The 26,095-nt window shown below is 37.0% G+C and overlaps 2 protein-coding genes across 3 annotated transcripts in view; one reads left to right on the plus strand and one right to left on the minus strand.

The window, feature by feature from the left end:
- The window catches only part of LOC117409463 (tetratricopeptide repeat protein 39B-like), a 62,524-nt gene extending 59,130 nt beyond the window's left edge, over positions 1-3,394 (minus strand). The window contains exon 1 of the mRNA XM_059001945.1: positions 3,337-3,394. The gene's annotated coding sequence lies outside the window, so the exon portion shown is untranslated. The remainder of the gene's footprint in view (positions 1-3,336) is intronic.
- snapc3 (small nuclear RNA activating complex, polypeptide 3) lies at positions 2,474-25,634 on the plus strand. Of its 2 annotated transcripts, XR_004545517.3 has the most exons (10): positions 2,474-2,884; positions 4,498-4,581; positions 11,540-11,624; positions 12,518-12,622; positions 14,325-14,474; positions 18,352-18,434; positions 20,586-20,750; positions 23,588-23,695; positions 24,064-24,164; positions 24,791-24,923. XR_004545517.3 is itself a non-coding variant. In XM_034015575.3 (9 exons), the coding sequence occupies exons 1-9, from the start codon at positions 2,634-2,636 to the stop codon at positions 24,936-24,938; spliced, it is 1,179 nt and encodes a 392-aa protein (XP_033871466.3). In that variant the 5' UTR covers positions 2,482-2,633; the 3' UTR covers positions 24,939-25,634. The 2 variants fall into 2 exon arrangements, 1 of the variants encoding a protein (XP_033871466.3); XM_034015575.3 differs by lacking the exon at positions 24,064-24,164 and having other exon boundaries at positions 2,482-2,884; positions 24,791-25,634.
- The last annotated feature ends 461 nt before the right edge of the window (positions 25,635-26,095 follow it).

The following is a 26,095-nucleotide window of genomic DNA, read 5'->3' on the forward strand; positions in this document are numbered from 1 at the left end:
ATATATATATATATATATATATATATAATCAAAAAGAAAAAAGGTAATGTAGGTACACACAAATCTACTATATCAGGATGTTTCAGACTATGTCCTTATTCAGCTGGATGGAAAAAGCAGTGCTGTAAACAAGCTGTTGTTGTAAACAAGTTGTCTTTCAAAAGAAAATTTCCAGGGTATGATGACATGAATTGTAGTGATTCAAAATGGGTTCTTTTTGTTAAAGTTCTGATGCCACCTTCGAATGTAAACATCAATCTCTCTTTCCTACTTTTCACCTGAAGAACAGACCTGTGCGATCTTGAAAGCTTGTGATTAATTATTGTTTAGTTAGTCCAATAAAAGGTATCACATACCCTTCTCTTTGTCTATCCAGTTCTATAAAATGCTATATTATTCAATTATTTTATACTTTAACAGTTACACGACAAACAAGCATCCGTTCTAAGATACATTTTAAAGGATAAAGCTGTTGCATAACATGTATAATGGTAGAAATAGCTGCATGGATATAGAAACACTGCACTACTGTATGATGTGTAGTGATGCCAGCCACAATTAACTTGGCAGTTCAGAATTTGTTAGTTTGATTTTTGAATCTGACCAAAACATTCTATATGTACAAAAAAAAAAAAAGATTACTGTATAGAGGGTCGATGCATCACTTTATACACAAGGTGACCTCATACTGTGTCTTGGGGGTGCAAGAAGTAAAATTACAAAAGCAACAAACAAGGTTACTTTACATTCAAATGTATGCCTACATTGTTTGGTACTAGTTATGTAACTTTTTTTTTTCCTGGATCTATACAGTAGACTGAAGTACTATGAAGCAGGCATTTCCTGGTTCACAGTACTTTCTTAAAAGCCCTATAACTTTTCTGTAGATTTACATTTTTTAATACTTTATTTTATTATCGATTTAAAATATTTGATCGTGTCACACAGCTCCCTCCTGCTACTAAACTGTTTCTTGCTAGTATGACACTATTTATTATACCACACAGATATGAGCCACATGCACATGTAATGAGCAGTGTTGTGTGGTACACTGCCGTTACGGATTGTGTCCCCAGTCAGTGAGGTGAGATTAAAAGCTCTAAAACCACGAATGCAGACCACCCTGGCTCTTTTCGGTGTGCGTGGTCGCCTTCGTCCTATTACACAGCACAGCACAGAAAGAGATTGTAAAATAACAAGTATTAAGAAATAATAGTGTGGATTCCTAATGCATTCTGCACCAGAAGTGAACTAATAATGTTGTAGAAGGATAAAAGAGAAAACAAAAAGATCAACAACAAAACAATAAGAGATATAATAAGAGTTGTAGCCAAGAAATCAGTGTTTGAAAAGGCAAGCTGACAATACACACTCTGATGAAACAGCATGTTAATGCTTGTCATCTTCGATTTAGGACTGGTGAAATGAATAGAAATTAAGCCCAATTTTATTTCAGGCTTTGTCACCTCCTGGTGTCAGTGAACTGAATGAGAACCTGTGCGTTTCCTTCTTTCAATGTTCTGTCTTTTCAAGGGGATCTATTGAGGAATGTGTGACAGTTCCACATAATGTTATGTCTTAACAAAAGAAAGCTGTATACTGTAAGTTTACCCTTTACAGTATGATACTGAAATGTTGTGATCGGTCTCACCACATTATTTTTTTTTGAGTAAAAAGAAACTACTACAGAAGTGGGTCAATGAATGTCAAGAGCATGCACAAAACCATCCAAAAAATCTTCCACTGTGACATAGAGATTTGGAATCTGATGCCATTCTAACTCCGACATCAAATCAGCTTTATTTGCTAAACTATAGAGCAGATGCAGGCAGGGCCATTACCAGAGCTGACATTCTACTGAGGTCAAACTTAGGTTTCAAGCTAGAGCTGGCAGTATTTATATGACTGCTTGGTATTAAAAAAAACAAAAAAAAAAAAAACAGGTGAGGGTTTGTCTGCACCACTCAAACCCCCCTATGTCCATGTATTTAGAGAATTGCTGATTCAATAAAATGCTTTTGCACAAGCTATTGAGAGTATTAAAATGTGGCAGTACATGAAGGCATCTCTTCGTCTGGTCTCAAACCTAAATGTTTACATGTGTGTAAAGTGGGCATAAGTCAAAATGATCTACTTTTTCAAGTTACTGGTAGCTTATTTTGAATTTACAGATGTGGCAGGGGATTAATATAATTGACAACTGTTTAAAAACTGGTGTGCCACTGAGTAAGGCCATTGAAGTCTTTTATACTAAAAACATTCTCTCAGTATATTTTGGTCACGATGAGGCAAAGAAAATGGTCTCCAACATCAGCTTTAATACAATGCCAGTGATTCATTGACACACCATGGCCCAATTTGATGATTTGAAACAGGATTACAAAACACAGATGTGTAAGTGACAGGTGAAATCTCTCTGCCATGCTAACACCTGCATTTATTTTTACCTTTTAAGACAGGTAGTGAAAAATAAAGCGATTTTATAAAGTAAAACTGAATACTATGCAAAAATAAACGACAGGTTATTTTTTCATATTCACGCTGCGACCCTTTTAAGAAAAAACTACAACTCCCAGGATTCCTTTAAACATTAACGTGTCAGACCTCTGTGCTGTCACTTAACAATAACAGACATGGCGGCGTGCAGCACAGCAGAAGCAAACAATGAACCTGACAGAAACATACCGACATACGAAATTAGAGATATAAACAGTAATGTTGTTCATGTCGGTTCAATCGCAAGATTATGGAGAGAAAGGCTGAACAGGAAGTATTTTTCTTTTGACGAGAGAGATATCGACACATCTACAGAAGAGGATGCCGCGTTTGGAGAAGAGATGGGCATTTCTGCAGAAACTATGGATGAAATCAAAATGATTTGCAGGTCGGTAACAAGCAGTACAACAGCAGTAGATTGTTCTTACATACTGTCTTTCATTCTCTGTTCAGTTTCTCTGCGCTGCCTGGGGCCATTGCATTCGTTTTTCTCCAGAAAGTTAACTAAGTACAAGTGGGCCTATATTATGTGTTTATTGATCAGTTGTTAAGCACGTAATTCCAATTCGTAATGGATAGACTATTGCGTCTCTAAATCTAATATTTTAATCACAACTAGTTTATATAATTGTTCTTGTTTTTATCAAAAATATTTCTGCTTTATTATTTAAACAGATTTGGGGTACGGTACACTTAACTCGCACACACTCAAAAATAGAAAATGCTGCTAATTTTTTTGTCGTTAAGCTTTAATAGGTAATTAACAAAAATAACGTGAGGAAAATACAGTAATTATTAATCTATTTATGAAATATAGATGCAAATGTTAGTGCGTATTACCTTTGTCAGGGCGGTGAGCGTCGGCTGTAGAGGTTTAAATACAGTTTGATTGCGACAGTTTTATGTGTTGGGTTTAGGGGTAGAGTGTTTTGCACCCTCTAGTGGCTATTGCATCCCATGCTCGTCGCCCTGAACTGAACTACATTTTCACCTATATTTCATAAATTCATAATTTCTTTATTTTCCTCATTTTATTATTATTTTTTTTTAAATTACCTATTATAGCTCAACAACAACAAAAATTGGCAGAATTTTCTATTTTTGAGTTTGTGAGTTAAGTGTACCGTAACCCTGATTTTATTATTTATCAATAGTATTGTCTTTAGTGAGGTGGTTCTGACTTGAGAATGAATGTGTAAGTCAAAACTTTGTTCACTTGATTTAAGGATTGATTTGAACAATTTATACCCATCTGGCATAAGCGCCACCCCTGGATTGTATAGCGAGACAGTGGAATACAACTTGCATAGGTGGCTGATGCAGCCCTAAGGGAAGAATAGTAAAATGCTTACATAAAATCTAGTTGTGGCCTTCCCAGGTATAGGTTATTATTTAATGAAATTGACCCCTTAGTTTCTCGTGCCGTAAAGTTTACCTTTACATCAGTAGGAACCATACAGGTGAAGCTCCCCAGAAAACAAAATGTGACACTTTGGTTAAGCACTGGGCTCATTCATATCATGTTTAGACAAACGACTTTGGTGGTTTCACACACAGCCTATTTTTGTTTTCAAAAGCCGCTAGCTGAATTGTTATTGAAATGAGTTTTAGCTCTTAAATGTGTCCCTGCAACACAATAAACAAACTGCCCCTTGTGGTTAATGGTTACATGCTATTTAAGAATAAGATATGATTGAGAGCTCCAGTATACAGAGGCTACAGGGATGCTTTGAGGAGGCTTGGGTCTTTTTATTTCTGTTTAAAAATGCAGCTGTCCCAGGTCCAGATCTCCTAAGACAGGTCTGCTCCAAAGGAGGGCACAGCGATGCCTTTTTTTTATTTTGCTCTAATTCAAAATGAAAGGACATTCCCATAAGTGTTTAAATTTGGAAGAATGTTCAAACAGGAAAGGAAGGCTGTGTTACTCCTTGATGGCTTTGCTTGCATGGTTAATGCCTGGATTTGTAATGTGTTGTATCCTTATAACTGATTTCCTAACAGCCTGGACACATTGAAGTGCCATTCAGAAGAAGAGACTCCTGATCTGGAGTTGATACCAGATGACACAAGTCTGGCTTGTTTAAAGTAAGGTGCATTTTTCCAGTCATTCATGTAATAAAGCTTTTAGAAGGATGCCAAGTTATTTGCTTCCTAAATGTCCCAGTGAGTGCATTTTTTAAAAACAAATGTTTGCCATCAATCTGAGTGATACTGGGTTCTGTTACTGTCATATAATTTTCTTTAAATCTTCCTTTACCTGGCTTTCAGCAGATCTGCTTTTGAGCTTGTCTAGAGAAAGTATTGGAATTAATCAGCCTACCTCATTTGATTCAAATCATGTGACAGTGTGACGTTTCTACTCTACGTGGAGCTGGTAGGGCTGACAGTTGAATGGTTACCAAATCACATTATGTGAATGGAATGAGGAAGGATCTTGGTCCCAGCACAGGATGATTCTCCAAAGCAGATTGAGAATAATGGTAGTAACTCAGTATTGGTGCTACAGAACCCTCTGAATGATTGCAAACACCATCTAATAGTAAGGGAATATATATCAAAAAGTAATTCAAATGACATTTGAAGCTTACTCTTTAAACATATGCTGAAGGGTGATCATTGTACACTAAAGGGTATGGAAACAAGAGCTCAGCCACTGAGAGTTATCATGTATCTCAGGGGTTTCCAAACTTCTTTACCCGAGGCCCACCTGTTCAGCTGCATTAGGCACTGCGGCCCAATAGCACTCCTTGGGAAAATGTCAAATTAAAAACATTTTATATGTTTAAACCTGTAACATTATAAATAAACCTAATCTAAACTGTCCTTTGTTCATCTGAATATATATTGTGAAAGATGGAAATCACATAGACTATGCACTGACTGAAAATACATTTCTTTGAAACACTTCAATGTTAGTAAATAAAATAAATTGCAAAAACTAAACTACAGGTAGGCAATCTGTTTGCTCTGATTTGTGAATTTCTGCTTTGATTGACAGTGCCAATAGTGCCTTGCTACACTTTATTTCTGTATAGTTACAGCTGCTGCCGGCGCCTGCTTTTCGCTATTAATAGAAAAAAATACATAGAATGTCTTTACTCCCGCGGCCCAGCCGGGACTGTGTCGTGGCCCACCTTTGGGCCGCGGACCACAGTTTGGGAACCCCTGGTGTATCTGACGAGCGGTGTTGGTGTTGCCTACTTGAAGTAAGCATGATCAAATATCTCTATCTATACATCGCTACAGCCTGTATGCAGATTGCAGCGCCTGGCTGAATGTAACTTGCTTAGGAAATGAGCTGGTTAGTACAACAGAAATAAATATTGCCTTCATAAAAAGTTGTTTGTTTTCATTTGTCATTAAAGTTGATTTTGATATACATTTTATTTATTTAGAAGCTTTGTTCTGTGACCATGAGCTTGGTTTACTGCACAAATGCGCATATTTTAAAAAATTCTGTTTTTGAAAAGAATCTGTTTTTGAAGAAACTTGCAGGGCTCTAAAACATTGCCTCCTGTTTTGCTTTTAAATGTACTACAGTAGTGTGTATTTATTTATTAATTTGATCACGTTGTTGTAATTCTAGTGTACAGCAAGATTAATATAATTCATTTGATACAGAGTTTTATTTCTGAATGTTGTGCAGGAGTTTCTAAACGGTCTATTTTGTAGTAAAATAGCATAATATTTAACCACAGTTTCGACGCAAGTTTACCCGTACACCCTATATCGAACTAAATGATCATAGTTAGGGATTTTATTAAAAACATTTCTGCTTGTTTCGTTATCCTTTAAATATCTTGGTATCACTAAATAATCGACTCCTCTTCACAAATCGATAAACAAATCATATTGCAGTCATTTTACATGGATAGTAAATGGTCTTTTTGGGGGCAACGCTGAACTTGTGAGTTGGCTTGCTCATTAAATTTCAAATCAGCTTGAGTATTAAAAGAATCGGTGGCCTTGTTTAAATATTTTTCTAAATAAGTATTTTGGGTTGACTGGCAGACCAGTCAATATTAATTATGCTAGTACAAGACAGAGCTGCTGTTAGAATTAATGCACAAGCTTTATAGTGTTGGAACAGTTTGTGTTCAAGAGCAAAGTACCGCAAATAATATGGTGTAAATCTAGCATTGGCATATTCATACTGTAAGAATGTAATCAGAGATAATTGCTTACCCTGGCTCTCTAGCAATCCCTAGTAATCCGATTTATAACTTTAATTGAACAGTTTGATTAATTGCTGAAAGCAGATATAATACTTGACTGGATTGATGAAGCAGTTAGCCAAAGTTATCTGGCAATCTGCATATTCACACAGATGGGCGCGTGGGCTTATTCTAGGGAATGCACTGTTTTCTGAGAAAATGCAATTGCTCCTTTGTTTCATATATAAGCCCATGCACCTTTGGTTAAAGATTTGTATAAATATAAGACCTAACTTAATGTGCTTTACTGTGCACAAGCATGGTTGTGACAGTAACGTTAGTAAAAAAATAAATAAATAAATAAATAAAAATAAACATGTTAAAGCCTTGAAATTTGATTTGTAATAGATTTTCACTTCAAAAAAAGATCATAAATAAATAAATACATAGACGCATGATTAACACTAGAAGGACCGGAGATATACTCATACCTAGAAGCCCCGCAGCAGTCTTTCTGACGACTGTATTCAAAACACTGTAAATGGTATAACGAAAAGAGAAACAGTCGGATGTAATTTTTTTTTTATTATTATTACTGAGTATGTCACATAAACATCTGAACAACCGACGTGTGTGTGTGTGTGTGTGTGTGTGTGTGTGTGTGTATATATATATATATATATATGTAATATATAAATATATGTATATATGTGTAATATATATATATATATATATATATATATATATATATATATATATATATATATATATATATATATATATATATATACACACACAGTGCCTTGCAAAAGTATTCAGACCCCTGACCAATTCTCTCATATTAATGAATTACAAATGGTACATTGAAATTTCGTTCTGTTTGATATTTTATTTTAAAACACTGAAACTCAAAATCAATTATTGTAAGGTGACATTGGTTTTATGTTGGGAAATATTTTTAAGAAAAATAAAAAACTGAAATATCTTGCTTGCATAAGTATTCAACCCCCACACATTAATATTTGGTAGAGCCACCTTTCGCTGCAATAACAGCTTTAAGTCTTTTGGGGTAAGTATGTACCAGCTTTGCACACAGTGTCAGAGTGATTTTGGCCCATTCTTCTTGGCAGATTTGCTCCAAGTTGTTCAGGTTGGTTGGACGATGCTTGTGGACCGCAATTTTCAAATAGTGCCACAGATTCTCAATGGGATTGAGATCAGGACTTTGACTGGGCCACTGTAGGACATTCACCTTTTTGTTCTTGAGCCACTCCAATGTTGCTTTGGCCTTGTGCTTGGGATCATTGTCCTGCTGAAAGGTGAATTTCCTCCCAAGCTTCAGTTTTTTAGCAGACTGAAGCAGGTTCTCTTGCAGTGTTTCCCTGTATTTTGCTCCATCCATTCTTCCTTCAATTTTAACAAGATGCCCAGTCCCTGCTGATGAGAAGCATCCCCACAGCATGATGCTGCCACCACCATACTTCACTGTAGGGATGGTGTGTCTTGAGGCATGGGCAGTGTTAGGTTTGCGCCACACATAACGCTTTGAGTTTTGGCCAAAAAGCTCTATCTTGGTCTCATCTGACCACACAACCTTTTCCCACATCACAGCTGGGTCACTCTCCTGCTTTCTGGCAAACTCCAGAAGTGCTTTCAGATGGTACTTTTTGAGTAACAGCTTCTTTCTTGCCACCCTCCCATACAGGCCAGTGTTATGCAGAGCTCTTGATATGGTTGACTGGTGCACCATTACTCCACTCCGAGCTACTGAACTCTGTAGCTCCTTCAAAGTGATTGTTGGCCTCTGTGGCTTCTCTCACAAGTCTCCTTCTTGTTTGAGCGCTGAGTTTTGAAGGACTGCCTTTTCTTGGCAGTGCCTGGGTGGTGTGATGCAGCTTCCACTTCCTGATTAACACTTGGATATTATTTTGTACCCTTGTATTACTTTATCTCTAACTTCTGTAGAATGCTCTTTGGTCTTCATTTTCCTTCAGATTCACAGCCTGACCAATGATCCTTCAACAGTGGGGTTTTTATCCAGAAAATGTGACAGCAACTTTAATGGTTCACAGGTGGAGGCCAATGGTAAGGTAATTGTGTCCTCGTTAGGGCAATTTCTTTCATCGTTGTAAACTGGGAGCTTCCACAGCACGAGTTGAATACTTATGCAAGCAAGATATTTCAGTTTTTTATTTTTCATAAAAAATTTTCCCAACATAAAACCAATTTCACCTTACAATAATTGATTTTGAGTTTCAGTGTTTTAAAATAATATATCAAACAGAACGAAATTTCAATGTACCATTTGTAATTAAGTAATATGAGAGAATTGGTCAGGGGTCTGAATACTTTTGCAAGGTACTGTATATGTGTGTGTGTATATATATATATATATATATATATATATATATATATATATATATATATATATATTTATATATATATTTATATATATATTTATATATATATATATAAGGGTTGGAACAATAATCGATTATCGTGATATTATCGATAATGTTTTTGCATCGATAATTGTATTGCGTTGAAAAATAATTATCGATAATCATTTTATCGTCCGTTATCCACTATGATATGCTTGTGTGTAACAGTAACTCTGCATTGAAGCAGTAAGACAGGACTAATAACTGTCTGCGTGAGACGCAACACATGATCTGTGCACGCTGCGTAGTGGGAAGTTGTAACATGTGACGTAAGATTCACCAAGTAAAGGCAAACGTTTGAGCTAATGGCGATGGCAACTGCAGAAACTACCAAACCTTCCGAAAAGATTTAAAAAAAAAAAAAAAACAGCATCAGTCCAGTGTGGCAGTTTTTTTGGAGTGACAGAACGTGATCCACAAGGTAATAAGCCCGTCTGTAGGCAGTGTGGAAAAGCTGATATTTTTTAATCGCAATTTATAATTATTATTATTTTTTTTTAAACACTTTTTTTTAATAAGTAGCCTATATTTCAAAAGTTGAAAAGCTACCAAACAAACATTTGGTTATTATTTGTGCTTTTTTGTAACCAACCATTGTTTCATAACTTTTATTAAAGATGCTGGTCTTTTTGAAAATTGTCTAGTTTTATTTCTTCTAAACTCGTAGAGGCAGTTGTCATATTGCTCAAGTATATATAGCTTTAAATTTGATAAATTCCAAGACATTTTACATATGTTATTTTTTCAGCCGATAATCATGATTATCGTGATAATTTACAGCCGATAATTGATAACTGAAAATGTAATTATCGTCCAACCCTAATATATATATATATATATATATATATATATATATATATATATATATATATATATAATATGAATATTTATTTTACAAATCAAATCAGAAAATGTAAATAAATAAACATCTGAACAGACATCGGTTTACAATATACCTATTTATAAAACTGAAACAGTAGCAATACAATCGAGCAAAAGCAACTGAACAACGTAGATAAATACTTAGAAAAAAACAATTTATTTTTTATTTTTTTCGACAAAAGGGTATTCCTTTACCTTGAGTCTAAGGCTGTTCACAATCAACACAGATAATGCGTTTCTCCATGTCGCCTTTCTGCACAGGGAACAGCTGTCCAAAGTTTTATTTTTATTGCACTTGCGAACCTGGCATTGGCGTCTCTTGCGGCTCTCAGCGGGGTTGCCAGCTTCAGCTGTGGGTACATGCTTGGCAGTCTCCCTCTGTTCCAAATGCTTCTTGCGAAGTTCCTGTGCTAACTGTAAAATATATTCTCTCCTTGGTAAATTCTTTTCTGTGCATTCTTTGTAAAGTACCCAGGAGTTGATGGCTGCTAGGTCCAATACATTGTTAAACACCTGAACAGACCACTGTCGGGAGCCAGCTTTCACGGAATACTTCCATGTCATCTGATCCAAAACTCCAACTCCATATTTTGTTGCGTTGTAAAACTCCACAGTCTCTGGTATTTGTTTTCACTAGTCTTGATGCTAATTGACGGACCAAAGCAGCGCAGCTGGCAAGCAGATGCCAGCCTTTCAAAAGGCTGATTGAAAAACAATAGACTGTCAGTCATTCACTCAGGCAGAGAGTAGAGACTAATCTAATTACAGCTAAACACATTGCGGACTGGTAAATAAAAATAATAAAGTAGAATACCGTTCTGTATAATCAAAAAACAATTGTTTTCTGTGTGGCCGTCAATGTGACTGCTCCCAGGGCTTTTAGGTATAATGTAATATATCTCCTTTATTTCTGCACTCCCACGTTTTGTGAGAATATTTAATACATACGGACAGAACGGTACACGAACACACAGCTCCATATGTGTTACACGACTGGAGAAAATTACATTTTAAAACCAAAAACTGCCAAAATGACCACTGCGGGACTTCTGTGTTAACATCTTAAAGGGGTGAGATTGAAAAGACCCATTTACAAGTATTTTGTTTTCCAAAATACTGTAACTTTAGCAACAAAAAAGTGGTTTTGTAAATATTTTGAAATTGGCAAGAATGTTAATAAATGTACTATGTTTTATCATTTTCAAAAGTATAAATCTACTTTTTTTTTTTTTTTTACTTCAACTTATTTTGCTCAGTTAAAGTACATAGAGCTAATGAAACAAAGTAAATATTACCTAACACTTGAAAGATTATGGTAAATGTATTTTTGTCAAAACAATTGGTGTAAAATTGTCCGTCTTGCACTTTGTATCGTAGTCTGATCGTCATCAATGTCTTTGGAAAGTTCCTTCTCAAATAGAAAGACTGGTATATGAACTGAAATACGTGTGATTATTTTGTTATCCTAAGAGTTATGCTATTTTGGTAAATGTGTGCAAAACGGGTTTAGTTTTTTAAAATTAAACTCTGAAAATACCCTCTGTACATTTTTCTTTCTCTTACTAGAAAGAGGAAAAAGAGACTGGATTATCGGGAAGAAACTCTCATTATAGATCGGATCTGCAGGAATGAAACCTACACCAATGAGATAGTAAGTCTGGCGGAAGACTGTAAATGCTGTCTCTTACCCTATTAGGGCACTTAAGGGAAACCACAGTACAGTAGTCAGATTTATTTATTTATTTATTTATTTATTTGGCAGACGTCTATCTAAGGCAGCTTACAAGGTTACAATGCAAAACAATATTTAAATACAGTATTGTTTACAGTAAATAGAAATTGTACTACTAAAATACAGTATAAGATAACATGTTAGGATTAAAATAATTTATATATGCAATGACATAATAGTAGTGCACGATAGTGCTTCAGCTGAGAATCCAGTACCATGGTGCTTAGGACAGGCGAGTACACTACATAGAGGAGGGGTAGATCAAGAGGTCCACAAGTGCAGTCTAAACAGGTGAGTCTTGAGGAGGCGGAAGGCAGCAAGATGGAACAGTCCAGAAGTTCTCCAGTAGCTGGTTCCACCAATTATTTTCAACCTCGATATATCCATGATACAATCTTTTTAACGTTTCCATTTTATTTAATGTTTACAAATCATTCCAACTGATCTGACACAGCCCTTTGATTTATCTTTGCTTTTATTCACAAGAAATCTCATATCTAGTTGTCGTTTGTATTTCAAGCCGCTGAGATAATCTGTTTTTTTCTTAATCAGTATGGTAATCAATTCCCTTAATTTCTGTTGGTCTTTCCTCAAACGTTGAACAATTCTTCAGTAGTCATACTGGAAAACATTTCTATTTTAGGTGTTTTTTGGGTTGGCTACCACCTCCATAGGACAGGTCCACTGCACCTGCATTGAACCTATATTAAGAACATAAGTAAATACATTCCTATAAATAGCTGTTTGATTCACACATTCACTCCTGCAAAGAGGTGTCTCTCCGGACATTTAACTTTGCATGTTCCTTTCAGCATTCTCTAGGAGTAGGCAAGACACCTGCACACCTAGAGGATCAAGTGGAGGAGGGGGAGATCGTCCTAACCATGAACATCCTGTATCCGGTCATATCACACCAGGTAAACTGTAAATCAACAAACAATATTTGAAATGGTCTGTTTATTTAAGACATATGTAACTAGTATATTAGTGAGGGAAAGAGTGCAGCAAGTTATGAGACCTAACAATAAATGTAATTCCTTTTAGTGCAAATTGAAAGATTCGTGGCAGTACGACTGCTGAAGACACATTTCTGTGAACTTGCTAAAGTGCAATAATCTAAACCGTATTTAATCTAAATCATTTAAATGTGGACAGTTATTAACATTGCAAAGAAATTAGGATGCATATTCTGTAAAACGCTCAATTTATTTATGTTTATGAAAACGTTTTGTCATAGTGTGATTAAAAAAACTTGTTAAAACAATGTTCTGTATTTAGCATGGTAAAATACTGGTAAAGAGAAAGTACATACAGGTCTGTGGAGAAACTAAACTGGGTAGTTTACAAGAATATCATTCAGTCAGTATGCTATTGCAATACAATACAAACAATGGCGTGTAGTGTATGTATTTTTGTATATGTTAAATGGCATTTACACCATAAATCATGTAAATCCAGACTTTTTAAGTGAAAGACAACATTGTTTCAACTTCTCTTTGTGACAAGCATGAACTGGGTGAAGGTGTTGGAAGATTGGTTTCGTAGAACCGGCACTGATGCGGCATTTTGTTCTCTGTGAATTGTCTATACCGTCACAAAGCTGTCATATTTTTAGGGCTACTGATTTTCCACGATCGCGGAATTAGGCTTTGGGAACGGAATTCTCCTTTGCAACTGCACCTTTTATAGAAAAAAAATAAAATAAATAAATGTGCAAAAGTCTTTTACCGCTGTTATTCTCCTATAAAAAAATAATGTAATTGGAGTCTGGAATAAGTTAAGGAATTGTTAACTTTACGGGCCGATGAGGAAGTGAATTCACAAACAGAAGGGACGGTGCGTGATGCTGTAATTTATGGACTAATTGCCGTTGCCATGAAAACGATCTGTTGACTGACAGGTTTAAAAGTTGTATTCGCATGATCTCTTTGGCTGTTTCGTGCTGTGTGAATGGTTTTTTTTTTTTTAAGAATTTGAGACAGCTTAGTAGTGGCATTTGTGTGTGAAAGTGGTTATAGTCAGTAATTAAACTGCATCAGTAGGTTCACCATGGAAATTGTAACTGAAACAGCCTTATTTGGATGTATTGAAATGTGCTGCACTTCTCCCAGTCCTTTGCTCTTCAAAGTCCATGGTTGCTGTTTAGATCATTAAAATACTCAATATTTTTAACAGCATGTTAAAGATAAACATGTTAACATTCTGGAATACGATGGCTTATGTTTCAAATTTAGCAGATGTAGACATGTAAAGATTAATTGTTTTAAATATTAAATGACAATTTTTGTAATGTGTAATCTTGGAAAAGCTTGTAAGACTTTGTAAATTGCTGAGGCCTAATCTATTTTTACAATTAGTAATAAGTGCAGCACTGAAAATTGAAAAGAACTGCTTAAAACCAAGTTACCTTTTCACAATTGTTTTGTTTTTGGGCCTGCTGCTATAAGGATAAGTAGTGGGTATTTCCTTCCCCAGGACTTAATGAAGGCATTAAATGAAAGGCATTGTTTCACCCATTTTATTCTATTTGGAGTTGCAGAGTTTACTTCTTCATCTTGTGAATAAAATGTCTCCATTCTAGATATTTTTTACAAACTTATCCTTTCTCCTTCCTTTAAGTACAAGGAGAGTAAACCCCTTCAGACGATACAGGTTCTGGGCAGTCAGAAACTGACACAGCTAAGGGATGCTCTCTGCTGTGTGAGCGACCTTCAGATTAGCGGAGAGTTCAGCAACACCCCCGACTTGGCTGTGGAGCATGTCAGCAAGGTAAGATTCCTTCTGTGCTGGAAACCTGCTTCACTGCAGTGCAGAATACCAAACCCCAGAGTTTGGACAAACAAATTAGAAATACATGCCATAACACTGTCATCTTGGGTTTTGGGCCACCATGGGCATCCAACTTTGAAAAGATTTACTGTACCGTTTCTCAATGTGTCACTCATTTTAGCTCATTTTGCATTGTCCATGTAACTTAAATATCAGTGTACTCTATGCTACGTGCAAGCTTTGCTTCCGTTCTAAACCACCTGTTCCCTCGTGGGAAGTTTTCAAATGGCCTAATCGGCGTATCTTAAATGATGTACCCCCACCAGATGGGGCTTCTCTAGAGCCTTGCTACCCGGCCCGAGCCTGACGGGACCCGACAATATGTGTCGGGTGTAGTTTGTATGTTATGGTTTGGGCTCGGGTCGGGTCGGGTTAGTGTTATCAGTGAGTGGATTATGGCGTTTTTAATTTTAAGTGAGTATTCTTTTCTTCCTCTGTGTGCAGGTGCTTCCTAAAACACTTTCTGCTTCACGATTTTTGAAAAAAACCATGCAATGCACCATAGGTTCTTTTGAGAAATGACCTCTCAATATCATCTCACAAACCCCACTTATTCATTTTGTGCAGCCTGTCAAATGCTGCGTGGCCAGGCTTTACTAAGTAACCACAGGATATAATTAATTTCCAACCCAACTAACAACCAATAATCATCTCGGCTGATAAACTGACATTTTGTGCACCTGTCACATGCTGCGTGGGCAGTCTTAACGGGATACAGTTCAGTTGCAAAACACCAACATCACCAAATTTTAACAGTCAGTCTTACACAAATGCACAAAACAAAAACCCACCAAGTGCAATGCCTAATTGATAGCTCTCCTCAGTCGGCAATTCATGCCTTTTTTAGATGACACAAACTGTTTCATTCCAGTTAATGATGCAAAACATATTTGTTCTGTAGTAAACTATATGCATTTGTTTAAATGTAAAGAACAACTAAATGTACAGTATTAAAACACTGCGCTTTAATTCAACGTTTAGTTTTCTTTCTTTTTTTTCTCGCAATCATACTGTGCTGTCATAGGCAAGTGTGAAACTCACTTTATATTATGACCCGCTTTATATCATGAATTATGCCTGCACTACAATCATGATAATGTGGTCCTTGCCAGCGTGTAGTGCCTTTTGTGTCTCCCCTGTGATTGGTTGTTGTTTGTCTGTCCTTATCGGCTGTTGTTTGTCTGCCCATCGGTCCTAGTGTGAGGCTGAGGACCAATGGGGTGTGTGTAAGCTCTGGTACCCTATTAGCATAAAGGGGTGGAGCTATAGAGCCTCCACCTGCACAGGCCTGCACGTACATAAAACATTTACTGGATTAACGGTAAAGGTGACACACACTTGATCATATCTGATTATTTTATCCATTAAATGGATTAACCACCTTGAACTTGAAATGCAGCTGTCTGTTTTTGAAGCATCTGAGTCAAGTGCATGTGAGAAGGACAAAGTTAAAGACAAGATACAATTGGGATGGCCGTCACCTTACATTGAACTAAATGACACACACATTAATCTTGGTTAATCCATTGATCAAATCCTGCATCCAGCCATCGATAAATCCACCCCCCTCTCTCTTACCTGCCATGATTTCTCCTCTTTCTTTCAGAACAAAATTGACACCATTTATTCTACGCTCTCCTGCCACAAACCCAGTATAGTAGTTGACCACCTTGACTCCCCTCTGATTGCCCATCCTGATCTCTCTTCCTTCTCTCCTCTCTCCACTACTGATGTCTCCAACCTACTGCCAAAATCAACTACTGCCACGTGCCCTTAGGACCCCTGGCCAACAATCTCATCGATCTCTGTGCTTCTGACCTTGCTCCTTTCATTGTGCACACTCACAACCTGTCCTTGATCTCAGGCCTGGTTCCTGCTGCCCTCAAGACTGCCTGGGTAACACCAGTGCTCAAAAAACCCTCCTTTAACACGGCTGTCTTATCCAACTTCCATCCCATATCCAATCTTACTTTTCTCTCCAAAACTCTTGAAAGGGCTGTAGCCAGCCAGCTGACCAAACATCTCTACAGTCTGGCTTCTGGCCACATCACAGTACCGAACTGCTCTGCTCTGGATTGTAAATCATGTCCTGCTTAATGTTGATGCTGCTGCTCCCTCTGTCCTTGTCCTCCTTGACCTAACTGCTGCTTTTGATACCATAGATCATAGCATTCTTCTTGACCTTGTCTTCTATGATGGAAGCAGTGCTCACGCAAACCCGGTCACATGTCCCTCAAGGGTCTGTTCTCGGGCCTCTTCTCTTCAACATCTACATGCTTCCCTTGGGTTACCTCATCCGCCAACATAGCCTCATGTTTCACTCCTATGCAGATGACACCCAGCTCTACCTAAAACTAGACCCTGGATGTCCCTCTGCCATGGTCCGGCTCTCAGCTTGCATCCAAGACATCGAGACCTGGATGTCTGCCAATTTTCTTCGGCTCAACACCAACAAATCTGAACTTCTAGTAGAATCGAAAACTCAACTCAAAAATCTCAATATAGCTGCCTTGAAACTCGGAAACTGTCTGCTGCTGCCTTCCCCCACTGGACGAAGCCTTGGTGCACTTCTGGATAGTAACCTCTCCTTTAATGCCCAAAGCTCTCAAAAGTCCATCCCTACCTTTCCCTCCTGGATGCAGAGATACTCTATCATGCATTAATCTCCTCTTGAATCGACTACTGCAACTATGGTGGTCTTCCGTCACACGTCATTAACTGATTGCAGATGGTTCAAAATGCCGCTGCTAGGATCCTTACCACATGTAAAAAACATGATCATATTACCCCGTCTTGACTCTGGCTTGCTTGTTATACCCAAGCAAAAGTGCACCACACTCGGAGAGCGCGCTTTTAGTTTCATGGCCCTGACTCTCTGGAATTCTCTCCCAGCTTTAGTGCTGTAGCTCCCACAGTCGCTCGCTTCAAATCCGCTCTCAAGACCCACTTGTTCTCTCTTGCTTTCAATTTTCTTTAAGCCTGATCTGTTATTAGCTGTTGTCTAAATTGCTATTTCAAGTTTTTCATTCCATCTTATTCGTATGATTCTGTATGACACACGCATCCACAATGTCTAGCATTCACATCCTAGCCCTGTATTTAATGTAATATGCCTGTATTTAATGTATTTGCATTTTTTTTACTGTTTGTTTTTAATGTAATATGCCCTGTATTTAATGTATTATGCATTGTTCCTCACTATCTTATAAAGCGCTTTGTGATGGTGGTCCGCTATGAAAGGCGCTATATAAAATAAATATTGATTGATTTATTTATTGGTAAGGCATCTTAAAGGCTTGTTGTTATTTATTTATTTATTTATTTATTTATTGATTTGGCAAGTGCCATTATTCAAGGCAACTTACATGTGTTACAGGGCAGTACAGGGTTGCAATGCAAGATTTAGTATTTAAGTACATTCCGATGACTGAAGAGTTAAATAAATGTATTGGCATCAATCAGATTTATTTTCTTGCTGTTACAGTCATGTCATAAGACACAGTTTTCCAGCCGCAGAGATTTTGGGTAAATAGGTGATCTGTGACCCCATCGTCCAGTTAATTCCTTTCCTGTTTCTGTGACCTTTTCTCGGATAGCTGGTTTTGTGCTGATTTTTTTTTAATCGCATTCCTTTGGATAACTCAAAGTTTCTGGTTAATTGTGACATGAACTTAAAAAAAAAAAAAAAAAAAAAAAAGAGGGAGAAATTGGTGTTTAACTGTCTGTTACAGAGTACTCAGCATCGTTTATCATTTGAATGTGGGATTGACAGTAAATCTGACTAACCAAACCTCTGTTTTTTCTCACTGTTTTTAAGGATCACTTTAAGTCGGCTTTCTTTTACTTTGAAGGCGTGATCTACAATGATATGAGATACCCCGAGTGCAAAGACCTTAGCAAGTAAGTGCATTGTAGGTGCTGGTACAAGCAAAGTATACAGTCCATGTTTTCTATATGTTGACTAAAAGCTGCATTGTTTCCTCACCATCATATACCTGTGACCATGTCATTAGCTATTGAAAGTTCCATTTTGGGAACCATTTGTCTGGTTTTGATTAAGCTATGAGTGGACATTTCAATACGAGGTGAAATTGTGTAATGTTAACTTTTCTTTAGTGTAGGGATGAGCAATTTTGGCCTTCCACACCAGGTCTATATTCCAACCATGTTATTAATGGTTTACTTGAACCAATTAAACCGCCATCCAGATCCTTAAGTAGTTTTCTGTCAAACCTGGTCTGGAATGGCCCTCACAGACCAGAGTTGACTATCCCTGCTTCAAACATTTCTATTCCTGAATGTATATATTATGATTAATTTGCTTGTACCTAAAGGTACAGTACCCCAAGTCCTCTTGGATTGTCTCTTAACTTCCTTTGTCTACTAGCCCTTTTATTATGGAAATAAACCAGAAGCTGCTAATGTTCCTGGCATTGACGCCTGGTCTAGGTGAATAAGCCTGGTTATATTTCTCTTTTTTTATATATATACGGTAGAGGGTACTGTATTTAACCAACTACATGAAATGTTGACTCTTTTTTTCATATAAAGAAATAAGTTGAAAACCTTCCACTGCGCCACAAAATACTGCCTGGTTATGTGTAAGAAAATTACCATCCTATTAGAAACCTCAGGAATACATCAAACAATGTGCTAATAGCTTTCATTGTTAACTGAGGTGCTGTTGTGTTAAGAAACTCAACCCCCCATTGCAAAGAACCAATGCAGTGTTTGTTGTGGTTACAAGAAGAGAAAACTGTGGATGAAATAAGTACATTTGTAGATTTTTATAACCTGTAAAAACTGTATTTTCCTAATCTTCCGTATACAGTAATATAATACATAGCCATATAAAGAGTCCACCACTAAAAAGAGGACTGCATGGTTTTCTCCAGCAGCAGCCAGGATAATTTGCATACCAAGAAGAGGATACTGGGAAATGTAAAATATAATACATTTTAAACTACAAAAATACAATGTTTAAGCAACACATTGATTGAACAGACACTGGCAGCATAAGGTGACTTGAATTCATATGAAAATGCGAAGTTTAAGCACCAAACATTTGTTACCACTATTTGAAAGTATCTGTATAGCGAGAGGTATATAGAACAACTTCAATTCAGCTTTCATTGGATGTGAGGGTTGAACTGGCTGTGGCATCTGTATCTCCCCATTGATCGCTAAGACTTGTTCGGCTGATCTGGCTTGTTGGGTGTCCCCTTCCTTCCCTCGTCACTCCATGGGCATGAAAGAGTAGCTGCTCCCCTGCTAGAACCTAGAACCTCCAAACAAGCTCAAGGTCCATTGTAGGAGAGTTCAGCTCCATGAAGTTCACACACGTCTGAAAGAGGCATTGCATGTGGCAGTCTGCCTTTCTTTTTTTTTTTTTTTTTTGTTTGTTCATAGTAAAATGTTGTTGTACAGTGGTGTGATCATTTTTTAATTTTTTTTTGTCTTTTTTTAATTCAACTTTTAATGTCAAGTTTTTCATATATATATATATATATACACATTTTTTTTTTACTTTTTAAAGTAAAAAAATAATAATAAAAAAAAAAAAAAGATATCAACAGTACTGCTTACAGATGAGCCTGATTTAAAAAAAAAAAAAAAAAAAAGCCTGTAGGAAACATGGCAAAAAACAAATACAAATATTAGCATGGAACTGAATCCACGAGCCCTTGCAGTCGGGGAAGCACAGAAGCACAAATTTAGTTTTCCTTTCACAAAAAATGGAGTGGACAGCTTTGATTTCAGATGTAGGTACAAAATGCTTTAAAATGAAAATGATTTATTATTTTTTATTTTTAAACAATAGTAAAATGTTGTTGTACATGTGGTGTGAGTGTCTAGATCGCTACACAAGTACAGTAAAATGGCATTTAAACAATGCTGTTGTCTTGTACAGAGTCAGCATAGTTGCTCCACCCATTATTCTAAGGCAGGAGTTCTGTGAGTCTTGTTTTATTTTAGGTGAATTGTTAAGTTAATTAGAACATTTTTGTCATTCAGACTAAAGATCAGCATCTTCTCATTGTGTTGCATTAGGACTATCTTGGAGTGGGTAGAATCCCGTGAGAGAGGCTATGACCGCTTCCAGACAGCTAAAATGGAAGATACAACATTCAACGATTTGCATATAAAGATTGGGTATCCTTACCTGTACTGTCATCAAGGAGACTGCGAGCATGTTGTGGTTATAACAGACATCAGGTGAGCTACTGTACCTGGCAACTGCAGACTAAACTGTGAACAGAATGTTTCGAACACAGCAGCGTTTTAACAAACCTGTTGCTTACTGTAACTGTCTTTGCATTATCTTTTAAAAGAAAATTCTTGCGATTTTATCCTTGTGGGTCTGCAGTCCAAGCAGAAGCCCATTTCACTGGGATCACTCTGAACCTGAACTGAAGTCATGTATTTCTGGTTTACTCCCAAGTAAAGCTCACACTTTCAACCATGCTGAGCATCAGCGTGTTTGTAATAGGGGAGTGTTATTTGAAAATGTCACCAGGGTTCAGTTAAAGTGAACAGCTTGAGTGAACTTTCTATCAACTTCCAGGCTTCCAATTTCAATTTACAAATGGCCGTAAATGAAAATATAAAACGAAGAGACCAGACATTGCAGGTTTTCTTTTTAATACCACAAAATGTCAAATAGGCTGGGATGGTTTTAAAGTAAAGGTAATAAAGTGTGTCTGTACATATCAATGAAAACCTGTACTATACGCACCTGTCAACAACTGTATATGCCACCAACCCACCAAACAAGACACACTATAAAACTACAAAAACACATGAGTACACATTCTTCATGTTTAAACCCCATATCCTACATTCATGCTGAACAAATGCCTTGCACAATCTACTGAACAAAACGTGTCTAGTCTGTCCCATGCAAGTAAATCAGGCATATTGGCAAACACCATAAATGCAACAAATCTTATCGATAGAAGTGGTTTTCAATTTTTTGTTTTAATTATTATTTTTTTTTAACTGTATCCTTTGTGTCTGAATGTTTCAGTTCAAGTACCCCTTTACAATTTTCGCTTTACTGAATGACACCACAGTTGCAATAAAAGGCAGAATAATCAGATTAACAAATTTAGAAAACCCTCTGTTTATTTAATATATACTTTATGTCACATTAGTTTAGGATTGACAATCTGCTGGTTTGGGACAGAATACCAAACAGTAATTCTTAAAACTTTTAATTACAAGTCTTTGGATGCACAGAATCAAAAGACAGTATTTGGGAATCTCTTCGGAAACACATACTGGCTTTTTATTGGGCAAAGTTATTAAAAAGAATCCCAAATACTCTGCACTGTAAATGTTTATCACAATACCATTTACTTCCCGGGGCTCCCGAGTGGCGCATCCAGTAAAGGCGCTCCGCGCAGGATGTGCCCTATAGCCTGGAGATCGCAGGTTCGAATCCAGGCTATGTCACAGCTGACCGTGACCGAGAGTTCCTAGGGGGCGGCGCACAATTGGCTGAGCGCTGCCCGGGTAGGGAGGGCTTAGGTCGGCAGGGGAATCCACGGCTCACCGCGCATCAGCGACCCCTGTGGCCGATAGGGCGCCTGTGGCTCTGCAGCGGAGCCGCCAGATCTGTGTTGTCCTCCGGCACTATAGGTCTGGTGGCATTGCTGTGGATCTGCAGTGCGAAAAATGATAGCTTGGCAGGAGCACGTTTCGGAGGACGCGTGTTCCAGCCTCCGTTTCCCGAGTCGGCGCGGGGGGTGCGAGCGGTGAGCCGAGGATACAGATAATAATTGGGCATGCTAAATTGGGGTGAAAATCGGGGTAAAATAATTGGCGACAACTAAATAAAAATAAATAAATAAATAAAAAAAATAAATACCATTTACTTCCCATCTCTGCATAGTTGTGTGCCATTTAAAATGTTTACAACATCAAAAACAATAACCTCGAGATAAAACTATACTAACAAATAATGGAAAACTTTTCATTAAAGCCAGCATAACATTTTCCAAAGGGACTCTGTATAACTTTCCGTGGCTTTACGCTTGAAGGCTCTCATGTTTTCTTTCGTTGTTTTTCTCTTGCAAGTAAGAAACATTTTTGACTCGAAACGATGCACAGGATAATCAGAGTGGAAACGCGCTCAATCTGAATCATTCATGCCTACAGGTGGTTGATACTTTTGAAACCTATAGTCCTACTGTAATCTTCATAAATTAAATATTTATCCACAGTGGTACTGTTAAATAAATTCAAGATCATTATTTTCTTTTAATTTCCTGCATACCCCCGGTTGAAAAGCCCTAAAATGTATAAATATATTGCATCACTTTTTTTTTTTTTTAACTGGTATGCAATTTAATCTACAAATAAAATCTTGCATATATAGCTAATAATCACCACATTAATTACCTTGTCAAATTGATTGCGGTATTGAAGAGCTCAGCATATTTTATTCAGGGGACCCTTTTTGGTGTACCAGAAAATTGTCGGAGGTAAAACCACAGTTTTTAAAACCTAAACAAAGCTTGCAGAAGAATACTGGGGTGGTTGGAGGCTAAGGAGTTATATTGTTATTTTAATGTTCAAATAGCCAAAAAGAAACTAAACGCTACATCTGAAAAAAGTTGAAAAATGCACAAAACAAGACTTAGTCTTGTGAATAGGGCCCATATTATTTTAAAGGTGGTCAGCTGTGGGTTACATTTGACAGACGAGGTGCATATTGAGTACCAGGGCCTTGCACCTTAAAATAATATTTTTAATATTTAGGTTTGTCCACTGTTATACAATACAAATATCTATTTATAAAATAACCAAACAAAGCAAGCACAATTTAAAAGGGTCTAATTTGAAACCCTGCGTCAGGTTTCTGCTCTCAGAAGCCACTATAACCTTTAAAATTCATAGACATTTTACAGCATAAAAGAGCTGTCTGTTGACATAGCATTCATGACCAATGTCCCAAGTTCAAGTGCCAAACCAAAACCACCATCCAGGCCAATGGATTCCTCTCCATACTGTGGTAGGTAATTCATTTTTTTTTCTCTCTGTTGCATCAGAATTATACATCAGGATGATTGCCTTGATAAAACAGTCTACCCACTTTTGAGAAAAAAGCATTGGATTTTGAGCCGGAAATGTGCAGTATGCAAAATGTACATTGCAAGGTTAGTACAACAATACTGAACTGTTGCTTTTTATAAATGGGTTTTTACTTCTGTCAGCATATGTGTAAAAGCTGCTTTAGTAGTCTTGTTATAATATATGATTGCTTGCACAATTAATCCTTTTAGGGGGGCCGACAATAATCCATTACCTAATTGTTAGAGTACTTTATCTAAATAGTGACATATCCTAAATATTTCCGTAATTTAAATCAATTAAAGACGGGGACTTCCACAAAATAAATCTCTATCCGTGTGAGTCTCGAGTGTATCTGTGTAATTAATGATGCAGGCTTGATCACAATTTAACATTGACATTGTGATGGTATTTAGATCAGCCACTGTTCAGGTCAATTGAGAAAATCCCTTAGTCTCCCACAGATAAGATTGTTGGAATACTAGACAAAGACAGACATATGCTGGGTCATTATTCTTCTCTGTGCTGTGGACAGAAAGCACAATCATAAACCACGTATGTAAATAAAATCTTCATTTGTTAATTTCCATTACCTTGTTACCTGGCTAGCACTGTAAAATATAAGGGCTATTTTACATCCATGTGTATTTGTGGCAAGTATCTAAAGCTGTACGTTTACATTTAAATCTCTTTGTGTAAATGGTGATTTGCTGTGGTTTACAATAAAAAAATACGCTGGACTTGTTGCAATAAATATAGATAGATAGTGACACAATTTATCGCTTCAACTTCCAATCTGTTTACATTTTAAAACAATATTCCTTCCTTTTTTTTTTTTTTTAAGATAATGTGCTCAGTTTAATCTGTAAAGCACATATTCTTGTCCGAATAACTGTGAACCCCTGTGTACTCTTTGAATATAGACATAAGTGCACAAAGGCTTGCTTCATATAAGGGGAAGCTTTGATATTAGTGATAGGTACCCCTTTAATTTCAGCCATGTTCTAAAGAAAGCACACGTTGAAACTGGAGGTGCTTCCTGGTATTTCACCCAGGCTACATCAGGAAAGAAGCTTAAATGCTGCATATTTATTATATGTAAAAAGCTTTTAGGGTTCTGTACTGCAATTGTTTGTCTGAGTTTCTAATAAAAAAAATGTTTTGCCCCTGTTAAACTCTAGGTGGGTGACCAATGACGACTGCTTTGCTCCAGCTGATCCCTGCTTTTTCTGTGACTTGTGCTTCAGAATGCTCCACTACGACAGTGACGGCAATAAACTGGGGGAGTTCCTCGCATATCCTTATGTGGATCCGGGAATATTCAACTAACGCATCAGTTGACTTCAAAATGCTACCGAAAGACTAATACAGCCATATCCCAGATCCACTGTTGGGAAAATTATAAGGCATAGTTACTGTTAAACTAATTAACCACTATTTTTAAGCAGTGCTAGAATAAAGAGATCCGGTTGTACCAGATACTGTAAAGATCTTAAGTCCTGTGTTATGCTGAAAGACTGGTACTGTGCAACATGGACAAAGTCATTTTCCAAAGCTTTACACACATTCTTGTGCTGTGATGGGGAAACAGTTAAGTCTTATGACAGCGTTGAACGTAAACTTCAATATAAATCTGTAGAGGGTTTGTTATGTAACAGAGGACTTTTGCAGACTTATTGTTTCAGCCACGAGTAATCCTGAAACAAAAGAACCAGCCAAAACGGCTTAGTGTTCAGTCAGCCAAGAAGGATTGTGCTGATGCACTGTACCCACCCCCCACCCCCCCAAATACACTGAATACAAAAAATAACAAAACATACAAGTGTTTTAAAGATAAAATACAGATTAAAAATAAAACTTTCAACCACAATATTTACAAAACAAGAGAATGGTTGCCACAGATATTTGGTGGGGTTTTTTTTTTTGTTTTTGTTTTTTTTTGTGTGCAAGTTTCATATTTTTAACATGTATGTGTCTGTTTAGGATTCCAGTAAAAATAAATGTTTTTCTCTAAACAATTCACAAGGTTTTTATGTGGTTAATAAATTAGGTTTTCAGTAGTTGGACTAAGTTTCTGGGGTTTCCGTATGTTTTACTTTTTTTTTTTTCCAGTCTAGGCAAATACAATTTTTTTCAGCACTGCAGAGTTGCATAGCACTGCTCTAGACTTATGTAAGCATGTAAGTGGCCCTAGCAGATCAACCCCAATGACTGTAGAGACAGCCCACAGAGAATATTAGGAGGTGGGTAGGGGGGGGGGGGAATTTATTAACAGTAGAACCTCAGTTATGAACACCTTGGAAATGGAGGTTGTTCATAAGTCTGAAAATGAGTTTTCAGTGGTTTTAATAAAAGTGTACACCTGCTATCTACAGCCTTAAATCTGATGAATAATAAGAGGATAGTACAGCACATCGCAATACTGATATTGTTATGGTTTGAAAGTAAATTGCTAATTGTAACTGCAGCAAAAACACAGATTTAAA

Source organism: Acipenser ruthenus, chromosome 2 (assembly GCF_902713425.1).
Source record: "Acipenser ruthenus chromosome 2, fAciRut3.2 maternal haplotype, whole genome shotgun sequence".
Taxonomy (NCBI): domain Eukaryota; kingdom Metazoa; phylum Chordata; class Actinopteri; order Acipenseriformes; family Acipenseridae; genus Acipenser; species Acipenser ruthenus.

What these genes read in the sequence shown, in the direction of transcription:
- snapc3 (XM_034015575.3), top strand. Translation starts at nt 2,634, where the DNA reads ATGGCGGCGTGCAGCACAGCAGAAGCAAACAATGAACCTGACAGAAAC. An exon ending in ACAAGTCTGGCTTGTTTAAA is followed by an intron (nt 4,582 to 11,539) that starts GTAAGGTGCATT and finishes TTCTCTTACTAG; the next exon opens with AAAGAGGAAAAAGAGACTGG. An exon ending in GAGTGCAAAGACCTTAGCAA is followed by an intron (nt 18,435 to 20,585) that starts GTAAGTGCATTG and finishes GTGTTGCATTAG; the next exon opens with GACTATCTTGGAGTGGGTAG.